This window comes from Clarias gariepinus, chromosome 22, assembly GCF_024256425.1.
Source record: "Clarias gariepinus isolate MV-2021 ecotype Netherlands chromosome 22, CGAR_prim_01v2, whole genome shotgun sequence".
NCBI classification, from domain to species: domain Eukaryota; kingdom Metazoa; phylum Chordata; class Actinopteri; order Siluriformes; family Clariidae; genus Clarias; species Clarias gariepinus.
This window is the reverse complement of record NC_071121.1, coordinates 12,760,341-12,773,839: the sequence shown is the minus strand read 5'-3', so window position 1 is coordinate 12,773,839 and position 13,499 is coordinate 12,760,341. Positions and strand designations below refer to the sequence as shown.

The following is a 13,499-nucleotide window of genomic DNA, read 5'->3' as shown; positions in this document are numbered from 1 at the left end:
GCTGTTCTAGGGCTAAGATGTTTTTAGTATCATTTTTGTCCTTACTAAGAGTCCTAACTTAAAGGGGAAATTCTAAGACAAGGTCATAATTCTAAGAATGTTCTTAGAATTCTGTCACTAGGAGCAACTTTTGGGCATAAGAAGCTTTGTGAATACAGGCCCTGGTTTAGACTGTAAATTTGTACATCACAAACAGCTGTCACAGTGCTTTCAGGTAGAATGATATAGTACCTGGTTGTGATATTCTGGTCGCCTCTTGATCCTCTGACTGTTCATTGATGGAGGTGCTTGGTGGCATTGGGGGCGTGGATGAGAGTTCAGGAGGGCTCAGAGAGGGCTCCGGAGGCCCATTCTGTGGAGACGAACACACTCCTGGTGTAGGCGAAGTGTTTCGGGAGGTCGTGGCAGGATTCGGGACCTGAAGCCGCTGTCTCTCTTTTTCTGCTTCCTGGGCCTCGAGTGCCTACAACATTGAATGCAATTACAATATAACAGGCAACTGAGTGATAAAGATTAAAAGAAAGGGACACAGAGAAGAGCATTATTCTACAGTGCTGTTAAATTGTTTAATCTGATTTGGTCAGAAAGTGTTGACTAATGTCTTGGAACAACAGCAGTGACAGCAGTGCCTTCTCAAAGGCAAATCACAGGTTTTATTAATGCACTTATTCTAATATGAATCAATTTCTGAAAGAAGAATTCAATCACAGGGTTGTGAATGGCAGATTTAAAACATGGATTAAAAAACATGATGCTATATAACAAAAATAGAGTTAAAACAGTACAATGCATAATTTTAAAAATTAAAATAGCTGGGCTCTTGTATCAAAATAATCAACAGCAGTGTAATACCCTCGCTTTGCTTCAGGCTACGTTTTGTTCACTACTTAATCTGTCAGCTCAATGAAAACTAACTTGTTATACTGACCGCTTGGTTCTCCATACGCGTAAAAATTATGTTGAGCATCTGAGTTAGCGTGGCCTTGGCTGTGGTCTGGTTGATTAGGTTGCGGCTGGCCAGGTAGATGTTGTAGCAGGTGCGCACAGTCAGAAGAACTGTCCCCTCGTGAATCTCTATGTGAGGAGATGTGACTGCAGTCAGGAGAGCCTGAGAAACAATGGAAAAATAATAGCAACCATAATGAAACCAAAAACTGTAAAATGTCTAAACTGTCTAAATGCTTCAGAATCTAATGTAATCATCATATAAACGTGGTGTACGCTTTAGAATAATATGTAGTATTTTTAAGATACACTGCCTGGCCAACAAAAAATGAATAAATAAATAAATCAATAATAATTAAAAAAAAAAAAAAAATCACACACTAAGATTACATTCAAATCACTCTTAACTTTAATTATAGCACACAATGTGGTGGCTAGTTCTTGTATGAGAATGATTGCTTATGCTCCCAGAACCACACTTTCATAATTTGAGTCCTGGAATATGCCTGTGCCATCAGAAAAGAAAAACTCCATTGGTCATTCAATACATTCAGGTTGCCAACTGCATTTTGTTGCCACATATTGTTGCTGAGCCTAACTGACCTAAGTGACCAACGAAAGCAACCCCAGATTATAACATGTATCATAATTCATAACCCTCCAGAAGCTTGTACAGTAAGCGCTATATATTTAATGCTTCATTTGGTTAACTTCTTACACTGATGCACCCACTGCTCTGGAGTAGGGTCAATCTGAACTCATCAGACCAGACAGTTTCCTTTAAAACGGAAGCCTTTGTCTAATTAGTGTCACTAACAAATGGCCATACAAATGTTTCATCCCAATTCTGCGAGTTCTCATCACATTGTGTGTGAATGAAAACGCTCTTACATACATTATTAAACATAGCTGTGGTATTTACTGCTTTTTTACTCTACCATGCAACTTTCCCAAGTGTTTAAGTGATTTACATTAAGTTAATGAATCAGCATTATCCTTCCAGGTTTTGATAATGGATTGAAGGGTTCTTAACCCAGTTTCAGCAATTTCGACTTTCATTAGATGTTTTCTTTGCTTGATTCAGCCCAGTAATATGACCCTTCTGGCGAAATGGCGAGACCAGCCAGTGTATTATGGCATTTGTAAATAAATAACACATACCAACATCTAACCGAAAACAAACAGCAAAACTCTTCCTATGAATTACTTCAGAATGTTTTAGGTGTGTGATTTTAGAGGAAACACTAAAGAGACAAGCTGCATTTGTCTAAATTTTGGCTTTTAAATCAGCTTCACTCTTTGAGTTTTTGCATTTTTTACCTTTAATTTTACTGACAAAAACTGTGATCCACAAGCAACAAGAAAATCACAGCGACTAATTGCGATCTGTAAGGAGGTGGATACTAATCAGAACAGAAGCTAATGTTGATTTAACCTGCTTCATCAATTCCACAAAACCTGGTCTGATCTCAGAGACATCTAATTGTAATTTTAAAGTGTAGATTGGCATTATTCTGTTCTTGCTTTTGTGTTTACTCATCTATGCAAGCATGCAGTGCATCACCTTCATCCCCGGCTATCCATCGGGTAATCTATAATAAAATTGAACAATTAAATTATAGGGCTCTTACTTTGATAATCTGAAGCTGCACTCCTTCATCAGTCTGTGGACCCTGAAAACAGTTGCAGATCGTTTCCACCAGACGGTCAATCAGCCGTTTTCCTGGTGCACCACTGTCTGGTGCGTTCCCCGTGATATGGCCATATGCAACAAGTTTCTATGGGGTACAGGAAGCCCAGGAAGTTAGTAATGTTCCACAAAAATGAGCCAGTTTAAGAATAAGGTGATACATTTGCAATTAATATAAACAAGTGTAGAATAATGAAACTGTGAGACTATATAAATACCTGTAAGCAGTCCAATGACGTACTGACAATGCGTGGAGACTTTGACTGACATGCCAGCTCGAAGGGTAACACATACTTGTCAGCTTCTATGTAATTAGCTTTAGGAGGAACCACGATACCATCCCTGATGGATTTAAACATCAAAGTAATAGTTAAATAAATTGGGCTTTGTGATCTAACTCCCATCATAAACAAAAATGAATGGCTTGGGGTGTGGCATCCAGGGCACTTCCTCGTTAGTTTTCTATTCAGTTGCAGCTTATACAAACTTTCCATAACACACACACAAATGGTGTGTGTGAAAGATCTTATAGCATTTAATCAGTACCTTTAATAAAATATTGACAGCAAGCCAGACCTGAATGCATAGAGTGGAGTATAAACAGGCTTGGTCATTAAAGATAGACGTCATGGATTATCAGGTATCATAAGTTGCTCCTTGACACCGGAGCTAAATGTGGAAACTGGAGAGAGCAGGGAAAGTGTCAGTGCTTACAGTTAAATTTTGGTTTAATTACTGCTCCGTGTTAAAAAAAATCTTTGTATGCGTGAAGTCCACTACATCTTGCACTGATATAAAATGACACTGCTTACTTGTACTGCTCTGTATAGTTAGCTCTTTCAAACTCTCTATTAAACACACTGCCAAAACACATTAGGTTACTCACTTTTAGGCATGCTCAAAACCATGGTTTCCCATCTTCTACCTTAGTCCAAATACCAGGTTTTGACTAAATTGTCGCTTTCGTATACCCTGAGTGTTAAAAGTCATGGGTTCAAGCTTACTTAAAACGCCCAGATCCAGACTTTACTATACAGATGACACGTACTTCGGTGTTGTTGCACCCAAGCTATGGAAGTCACTTCCACAAAGCCTCTGAGAAATCTCCTCCATTCCATGCTTCCTCAGTTCACTCAGTGCTAAAACTGCCTGATAACGTGCCACTTTCCCATGATAATTTTCTTCGCTTCATTCTGCATCACATTTATTTAACAGTCGTCTAGTTTTTGACTCTTTCCAGTATTCCCACATACTTTAGCTACTAAGTATTTATCATCATCATCTACCACGCAGGAAAGCCTGGATTCGATTCCCGGCAAAATTCCAAATCCCAGCCATTGGATATAGTGCCAGTTCCAAGCCCAAATAAAATGGGAGGGTTGTGTCAGAAAGGGCATCCAGCATAAAAACCTGTGCCAAGTTGTTGTGCGGATCGGATAGTCCACTGTGTCGACCCTTCAACGGGAGCACGCGAAAGACTAACAACAAGTAGGAGTATTGTACTGTTGTAGCTCCTGTTTTGATCAGTAATGTATGAAATATCCTTCTGCATCAAGTCTACACCGAGACAACACAACTAGCTGAGCCATGCAAGTGGCCTACAGCATTTATACTTGTGTCCTGGGACCATATTTACTAAGCATTTCAGAGTAGGAAATCACTCCTAATAATTCTCAGAGTGATGTAATTTGATCCTACTTTTAGAAGTAGGAATAAAAGCTTTTTCTCAAAATTCCTAAAATAGTTACCTCCGCCAAAATGTAGGCCAGCTCTGGAGGTGTCCTAACTGGTTAGGAGTAGCTAGGAAATGGCATTCAGGCAGAGATGAGCGCAGAGTAACATAGAGCTCATAAAAGATACCCGATGCAGTTGTCCTTAATGCAGAAGAATAAATCAGGCTTTATCATTCAACATTTACCAATCACTTCCCTGAGGCTCTTGATTTTTACAAGAATGTGTAAATGTACAAGAGATACCAGTAACTGCATCAATGCATCCCTATTCAAGACTTGAGAAGGAAGCATGGGAAGAAATAGTCAAAGTAGAGAGAATGATGGACTCACTTCTGATTTTCCAGCTCAAGTTTGATCTCCTCTGAAAAACATAAGGAAAAACCAAATAAGTAGGACAATCACAGAGTAGATTAATGAATACAAAAATTGTCTTTAAAGAAAAGCATACATCTAAATTCAAGCACAATCAGACTTCCTTCCTCTTAGGATGTGTCCATTTACTGTATATATTTGGGTCTGTTCTCATTTTCTGCAATGCTGGCTAATGATGACTACATAATACACTACTCTTAAGTAATCTACTGCAGCCTTCTTCTAAATGTAAGGTGAAGATGTATTAGCAACCGCGAGTGTTTGCAAATTCTATAAAGCAAGTCATAACAGAACCTACTCAAATAAACTAAAATTGAGCTATAAACAGATTTGTTGTCATTCTGTGGTATATGGGGAAAAAACACTTTAGAATGTGCAGCCATAAGAAAATAAATCATCCATTCACTGTTTTTCTTACTATAACGGTGCTCACAGTTCTTTATTTCTACCCTACACATTCTATTCCACTTCACTTTCACTTTAATTTAAAGCCTGTACAAATTAAAACATAAATGCAAATCTTCTTTTAAACTTCTGATTAGATTTTTTACATTAATATTAGGCTAAACAAGGACCATCCAACAACTGAATTAGGAATGCACCATAAACATGGCTAAATCAAGATGATGAAGCAGAAAAATGGCAGCCAACATGACAACAAGCAAAACAACATCCTGTTGCTCACAATAATATGCAAATATTTAGCAGGTGATGACAGTGAGGTTATAGATCGGTCTAGAAAGCAGTACATTACATACAGCATGTGGATCAGGTGGAGGAGAGAGATTTTTTACACTGATTAAAAACAGTTTACGGGAAACTTCCAAAACTGATTCACAAGCACTATGCTAAGTTTATACAGTATCTGGAGTTTTCTATGTGCACAAACTGCATTCATTTTACATAAACCAAGAATTTAATGAGCTTAACATCTCGTAAAAGCCTTAGACTGGAACAGTGCAGTGTCTGTTTTTTGTAACCTGGTCATTATCAGATTAATATCTACATGCAACAGCATGCTTGAATGAGGCAACACTCCATTTCATAAGACAAAGTCATGCACCTGATGTAAACTGATATCTTAAAATACTTTATCAGCTTCCAAAAAAGCTACAAGCACTGCATATCATCAGGTGAAAAAAGTGCAGTTATTCTGAAGTAAAATGGACCTCTAGCGTCAAAATTAAAAAGGCACAGAACAGCTTTATTTAACCAAAAAAGAAAAAATAACAGCACAACAATATGATGATGATGTTTAGATTGGGTTTCATAACGTGATTCTTGTGTGTGCTAATACACACACCACCATATTGACTCCAAAATCTTTTTTTTTTTTTTTTATAGTTTATTTACTATATATGTTCGCATTTGAGGTGGTAAAATGTTGCAGTTCCTCTGTAATCCTACAGGTAGTGTCCTTTAAACTATTCAAACACTGGAAGGCAAAACAGCATTGAGGGGTGCTAATAGGAGCTAATTATTTTCCAAGTTTGTTTAGAATTTGTACAATAGGAAAAAACATATTAAATCGGAATATTTATTATGTCATAATACTACCAGAATAAATTAAAACTACTGTATTGTAGCTAACAATACCAATCGAATGGACACCTAGGTATTGTGATCATATTGTATAGGCCGGTCCCTGGCGATTCCCATCCCTAGTGTTCAGCAATGATGCTAATATTCTCTTCCACTGCCTAACTCATAGTAACACATTTATTAGCTTTCACATGAAAACCGCACTAGTTATTTGTCTTGACAATGTTAGAATTTTGACACCATGAGCATGATGAAAATAAATAAATACATAAATATAAATTATATAAATAACTGACTACTTTTGCTTATTTTAATTACAGCTCTTAAAAAATGTCATAAATGTTTTAGAATGTATAAAATATTACAACTACTCCGCATTAATGAGCAACATGGCTTGACCAAGAATATTCTAGTCAACAAGTCTTATTTTACATTTCTATCATGATTCTAAATGAGCTAAAGAAAAGTTACCAATGAATAGGGGGATTGTATGCGCAAGGTAAGCCAAGCACCATGAATCCAGGAAAGTGCTGTGCAAACAGCTTTACTCTACCAGTTATCCTGAACCAACAGACTGTTCAGTTTATCAAGGTTATGCAGTAAAGAAAACGTATTTAATATGCCTTAATTAATAATAAATTATGTACGTCTTCCGTTATTCTTATCAGTCATCAAATCACATGTGAACATTTTTGTCACAAGTCCATGTTTGTTTTTCTTTTTTTTTGTAGAAATTCCTGATCAATGATCAGAGTTTAGAAGACGTCACAAGAAAACCTGATCCTACACCTTCAGGAGTATCAGGTAAACTCCCTAACAACAATGCATTTGAGAAGTGGGGTAAAAGTGGCTAAACCGCTTTGGTAAAACTCACCTGTGCATACCTGAATAAGCAATCAGGAAGTGCAAATAGGTGCAATTTTATGCTGTCCAAGGAATGTACTACTAGTTTAGGCCACAGGTGTGTTCATATCTATTATGACAAAATGCTTTTAAAAAAAAATCCACCCTCAGGAACTTGCATATGAGTTTTTGAATTGTCATGTGATCTTCAATAGCATCAAATAATTATTTTACAATGACCTTTTGAATTGATGTTTCTTTAAACTTTCTTCCATCAACACTAATTTAGTTTCCTACAGTACCAAAAATGTTGTTTGACTACCTGCTCATAGCGGCACCAGTTCACCTCTAACTCACCACGCTTGTAGTCTTGTAGATCTCTTACTAGCTAGACCGAGCGAAAACAACCACCAAAGTGGCATCAGAATCCACAAGCACACCACAGTTTTTTATATGCTTATATGCTTCATGCTGAGGTTGTTCTTTAACAACGTCTACAGTTGTCCAGAGACACGTATACTGGTCAGTCAGGGTATCAATGAGTGTAAACACTTTAGAAGTGACAAGAAACAAGCAGATAGTTGAGACCTGAGCGACCTGACTCATCTGAGCAGGCTAATGTTAGCTGATCACTGAAACACTACGTATTCTCGTGTGATTGGTCAAACAGCTGACATCCGTGTTAATGGAAGACTCCGTGATAATCAGTAACAATATTTATTCAGCGGTTGAGAGAGGACATACAGTTAGTTAGTTGATCAGTGCGATGACAAAACAGCAATGATGATCTAATGCAAAATAATAAGAGTTGAACTAATCTCTAAATGACACCGATGGTGTTAGCCTGTAAGCTAGTTCAGCTAGCAGAGAAGCAAGCGACATGATGGTGATGCCTGGGCCAGGGCTAGCTAAAGTAAAGAAAAATGAAACAACACTGTGTTTGGCAGATAAAACACTCAGGAATCAACATCCCAAATGTAGCATAAGTGTTTACAGAGAGCATTTAGGAAATGGTCAGGCCCTGCTAAAACACACACACTAAACTAAAAGTGCATTTATACGTGGAAGTGTTGTCTGTTATCGTATTAAAGGCATCGGTTTTCTCACAGTAAGTGAAGCCTGTGGTGTGAATGTAAACAGCTCACCCAGAGCCACCTGACAGGCCTTGCGCAGCTGGCTGTTTTGGCTTCGCTTCACCTCCTTATCCGACAGGATTTTCTCCAGCGCCCGAGACACAAACATGCTCTTCGTCGTAGCGCTTTCTGTCTCAGCTTGCCGTTTAACGTAGTCAGGTTGTTGTTCTTTCATTTCTCGTTGCGGAGTTTATTTCTTCGTTCAGGCCGTCATTGTCGGCCTAAGCCCTGCTTTAGCGCAGGTGTCAGATGCTACCTGAAGCTGGCCGACGTCGCCGCTGGTTGTATTGGAGCGACAGACGCTGCTGTATCAGCACTGAGTCGCCATGTTGATGACGCGTCACGTCACGTGCTATTCAGCCGCTCGTGTGGGTTACATCCTGAATCAGTTTTTTTTTCGCCTGTAATACCATAGCGTATCAGATATTCGTATTTACACCATAGATTAGAATGAGTAACAGAATTTTTTTGTAGATTTGGTCATCAGTCTCTTTGGTGTGTGTTTAGGTTATCCGGAATGATTACAAAACTGCGCGTTTCCGCGTTGCGAATTTAGCAAGAATCGCTGTGCCACACCGCAAGTTCACGAAGCGACCGTGTGCAGGGACAGTAGTTTACCTGTAGGCGGCGCTACAAACATATTCTGACCTGCGTTCATATTTATTTAAAAAAGTGTTACTTATTTATTGTTTTGCACTGTTACGTTTTACATTCAAGTGACGCAACCAATCTGTCAAGCACACTTTTAGCTAAAACTAAACTTGCAAAGGCATGCATCAGGTCAAACTTTCTTCAAGCAACTCTCTTCTGCAATGACTTGTGTTACTCAGCTTGCATACAGCCCTTTAGACCATTTTTTGTTTGTTTTGCATCTCTTGACAAAGAGGTGAAACCAGACCCAGGGTCCGTTCTTCGTACGTCGCTTGACACATCCGAGATGAATTGACACATCTAAGATGAGATCATCGTGCTAATTACGATCCTGCTAAGTCGGTTCTTCGAGCTCACCTGTTGTTGATGATTAGTATAGCTGGACTGAGTTGTCTAGGATTATTGCGCGCTCGTGCGTTGGTTTAAAAGGCGATATGCATCGACAGTAGAAACACTGATCACAAGCCCTCCGATTGGTTGACGAAATGGAAAAAGAGCGGCTCAACTTTTTTTTGTAACACCTGTTATATGCTGAAATGCCCCCCTGCCATGGATTGCTCCCCCCCTACATAATCGCTATCAAATATTATATTAGAACATAAATTCATAGGTTAATGGTTTACAAATTACAAATTACATGAGACAATAAAATAAAATAAGCAATATGAAAATAAATATGTTGTATATGCAAAAAAAAGAAATATTATGTATAGTTTTATATTGTTTATTTTATAATAAAATTAGTTTCGTCCAATTTATCATTATAAAATATTAATTTTTAATATATATAAATATTTATTAGCATATTTTTATGACAAACCCCTGAAAAATAAATGTTACAAAATAAACATTATACAAGAATTTGTATTAATGGTCTTGACGGCTGTCTCGTGCCTAGGGTTTATTATAATAGTAATATCATATTTGATAATACTAAACCTATGAATTTATGTTCATATATAATATTTAATAGCGATTATGTGTGTGTGTGTGGGTGGGGGGAAGTCCATGGCAGGGGGCATATACTTTTCTTTTTCCACGTGAGTCGGTCATGCTCTTTAACCAATCAGATGTGACCTCGCCATTTCAACCAATCATAACCCGGCAGGAGCGCAGGCTAAATCCTGTTTACATGAAATAAACCTGCTCCCGAGCAGGTTCAAGCTTACGGATATGTTGCTATGACAACAAATGCTAGAAGCGCATCGAAGAACGAAACAATCCAAGATCAGGACAAATCCACAACAATCAAATCCAGCTAACTGAGTTAGCGACGTACGAAGAACGGACCCCCAGTCCCACTATAAAAAAAAACAATAAAATTGTACACTCATCGGCACACTGGGGGATAATAAACAATCCTGTGTTATTCTAAAGAGAATAATAATAATAAAAAAAACTAAAGCATTTTTTTTATTCTAGTGGGGAATTCCTTAAAGGTTGTACATGTGCACACACACACACACACACGAAAGAAAGTGAGAGAAGGAGAGATTCAGAAAATAAATTTCCTGTGTAAAATTAAATGTCAGAAATCACAATGGCCCATTAACGTTTTACATGTTTCTGTTCAGCGCTCAGCTTTCATACTATGTGAACATTATCCTTCTCTGATCCAAACTCTAATGTTGTCCACCTCATAATTACTCCTCAACATTTTTGATCTATTAGCACCTCATATCTATTCAATGTGATCGATATTTTAAAAAAGGAAAAAGTTTGGATGATTTTAGTGGTTTAAACTTCAAACATTCAAACGTGTTTTTAAATTGGATTTACAATCGTAAAAGGCGGCACAGTGGTGTAATGGTCTGCACTGTCGCCCTGCACCTCCAGGGTCCGGGGCCGATTCTGTCTCTGCATGCATGTTCTTCCCGGACTTGGTGAGTTTCCTCCGGTTCCTCCCACAGTCCAGACACCTACAGATTAGGATAATTGTCATTCCTAAATTGCCCATAGTGTATGAGTGTGTGTGCCCTGCGATGGATTTATATCCAATATCCAATTTAATTTTCAAATGTTAAACATGCAGATGGGAGTGTCTCTTTTCTTCTAAGCATTTTGCAACATGGTTTGTATCCACTTGTCCCCTTAGAGCAAACATATAGTACTGTGCAAAAGTCTTTTTTTTTTCATTAAATTAAATAAAATTTAATTTAATTACACAAAGGCTGCACAGTGGTGTCATGGTTAGCAACTTGGCCTTGCACCTACAGGGCTGAGTGTTTGCCCTGGGTCTGTGTGTGGAATATGCATGTTCTCCCCATGCTTGGTGGGTTTCCTCTGAGATCTGGTTTCCAAAGAATAAGTTAATTGCCGTTTTTAAATTGTGTGTGTGTGTGCCCTACGATGGATTGGCACCCTGTCCAGGATTTACCCTGCCTGGTGCTCTAACTCTCCAGGAATAGCCACAACCCTCTACGTGGGTTCAGTGGTATAGAACATGAATTAAATCAAATTAAATTACATAGATTTAATTAAAGAAACAGGAACAAATGTTTACTGCGACTGGCTGCAAAGTGCCTAAAGATAGAAAAAAATTTGTTGTTCATGTAACAACCGCAGCCGTGACCTCATTTCTCCTCTCATCTGTTCCAACCACTCGGGTTTCAGCACCACAAGTTTGAGGTGGTATCAAAAAATTTCTAGACTAATTTTGTGACACACCAACAGATGGCAGCACAAGTCTGCACACACAGTCACAGAGTGCCAAAAGACAGTCGATGTGCCAAAAGACATCATCCTGTGTACCTCAGGAGCTGTGCAACTGGTGTTATTCTCACCATGTGTGTTACCACGGACACCAAGTTAGAACAGCAAGTTAGAAGAGCAAATGTGAAATTCTGTGAGAAACTAGGCAAATCTGTCATAGAGATGTTTGACATGATTTAACATGTAGGGAGTCATTTGAGGTGTTTTGAGTGGAATGCATGCTTTAAGAGCGGAAAAACCATGTGTGTCATACGAACCATCATAAGGAACATCATTCGTTTTTATGCTTGAATTATTCATAGGTCACTGAGTGGCTTAACAAACAAAAGCATTCCTCTGAAACTGGTCAATGACCGAACTGAAAATGAGAGCCAAAAATAGTCTGTCAAGAAGCCTGGAGAGCTACTCCTCAAGATAACAATCAAATATAACAGAACCTGCTTGGAAGAAAAATATAAAGAAATGTGGGGTGGCTCAAGAATTTTGCACAGTATTTAAACAGTTCCCCATGTGGCCCACTTCCCAGTTTTGTGAGACCTTTTGTTCGTCTTGGCCTTGGTCTAAAAGTGCAATTTTTGTAGTGCAATTTGTATAGAAATTAAAACATTCTCCATTACATATAATAAGGAACAGTATGATAATATTGGGTGTTTCTTTGATTTTAAAACCAAAATCTCAATGCCATTGATTTAACAAAATACTGGAAACATTTCTTTGAGATTTTGTTCTATGTTGATATGATTGCACCGCACAATTCCAAAGTAAATTCATGCTGTGAATCTCCTGTTCTCCCTGTTGTTTTCAGTTGAGATCTGATGACTGGGAAGGCCACTGAAAACGTGTTAATGAAACCAGTTTTGTACAAATAGGTAAATTGTGGCCATAAAGGCATGAATGTGGTTAGCAACATTATCAAATAGCCTGTGGCATTCCAGCAATGAGTGATCGGTATTAACAAGCCAAAATTGTGCCAAGAAAGCACTCCCCACAGCACTGGACTACCTTCACCAGCCTGGACAAGGATTCCAGCCTGTCGATGGATTCATGCTGTTTGCGCCAACCTTTGACCCTACCATCTGTGTGCCTCAAGAGATTTCAGAAATTATCATTATTATTCATCAGTCTACATTTTCCAGTCTTGAACTTTCATGATTTTGATTCTGTGCCAACAGCTGCCTCAGCATTCTGTTCTTGGCTGACAGACATGGAATCTGACATGAACTTTTTTACACATCCCTCTCTAAGTTTCAATGCTGAGCATTATTAGGTGTTTTTCCCACTCGTCACGATTGGTAAGAATAGCTACTCTAGAGTTACTCCAGACTTTCAGTAAGCTCAAATCAATTTGGCCATTCTTTATTGACCTTACTCAACAACAAGGTGCTTCTGTCTGTAGAATTGTTGCTCACTTGATGCATTTTCTTAATTTCACCATTTTAACTAAATTCTAGAAACTAAAATGTCAGGAGATCAGCAGTTATAAAAAAGTTCAAACAAATCTGTCTGGCACCAATATTCATGCCACGTCACTGATGGTTGATGTAAACATTAACAAAAGGTGTGACATTTTATGCACTGCATCCAGAGGACTGGCCGAATAGATAATTGCATGAGTGGGTGGGTGAGACAGGTGTTCCTAATATAGTGGTCAGTAAGTCTACATTGAGAAAACAATGATTGTAGGGCGTAGTCACTTTTTTAAAACATCCAAAACAAATGTCGACTGGCTAAACTGCATCTTTTTAATTAATTTATTCTTTATTCATAATTAAATGTAATTTCACAAAGTGGAGTAAGTTTGGTAGGTCTGATAATGTCTTCTAATTGTTCTTTTTTAAACGGTTGTTTTTTCCTATCTGACCCCTCACTCCACCCCCA

General features: G+C 38.2%; 1 protein-coding gene across 2 annotated transcripts in view; it reads right to left on the bottom strand.

The window, feature by feature from the left end:
- Nucleotides 1–8,828, bottom strand: part of arfgef2 (ADP-ribosylation factor guanine nucleotide-exchange factor 2 (brefeldin A-inhibited)) — a 35,308-nt gene extending 26,480 nt beyond the window's left edge. Inside the window, exons 1-6 of one of the 2 annotated variants that reach the window (XM_053482748.1) lie at nucleotides 8,271–8,828; nucleotides 4,699–4,729; nucleotides 2,854–2,977; nucleotides 2,577–2,723; nucleotides 929–1,108; nucleotides 232–463 (exon numbers count right to left, since the gene is read on the bottom strand). In XM_053482748.1, the coding sequence (XP_053338723.1) occupies nucleotides 232–463; nucleotides 929–1,108; nucleotides 2,577–2,723; nucleotides 2,854–2,977; nucleotides 4,699–4,729; nucleotides 8,271–8,433 (877 nt within the window). In that variant the 5' untranslated portion in view covers nucleotides 8,434–8,828. The remainder of the gene's footprint in view (nucleotides 1–231; nucleotides 464–928; nucleotides 1,109–2,576; nucleotides 2,724–2,853; nucleotides 2,978–4,698; nucleotides 4,730–8,270) is intronic. The other variant, XM_053482747.1, reaches the window with a different exon arrangement.
- Between the last annotated feature and the right edge of the window lie 4,671 nt (nucleotides 8,829–13,499).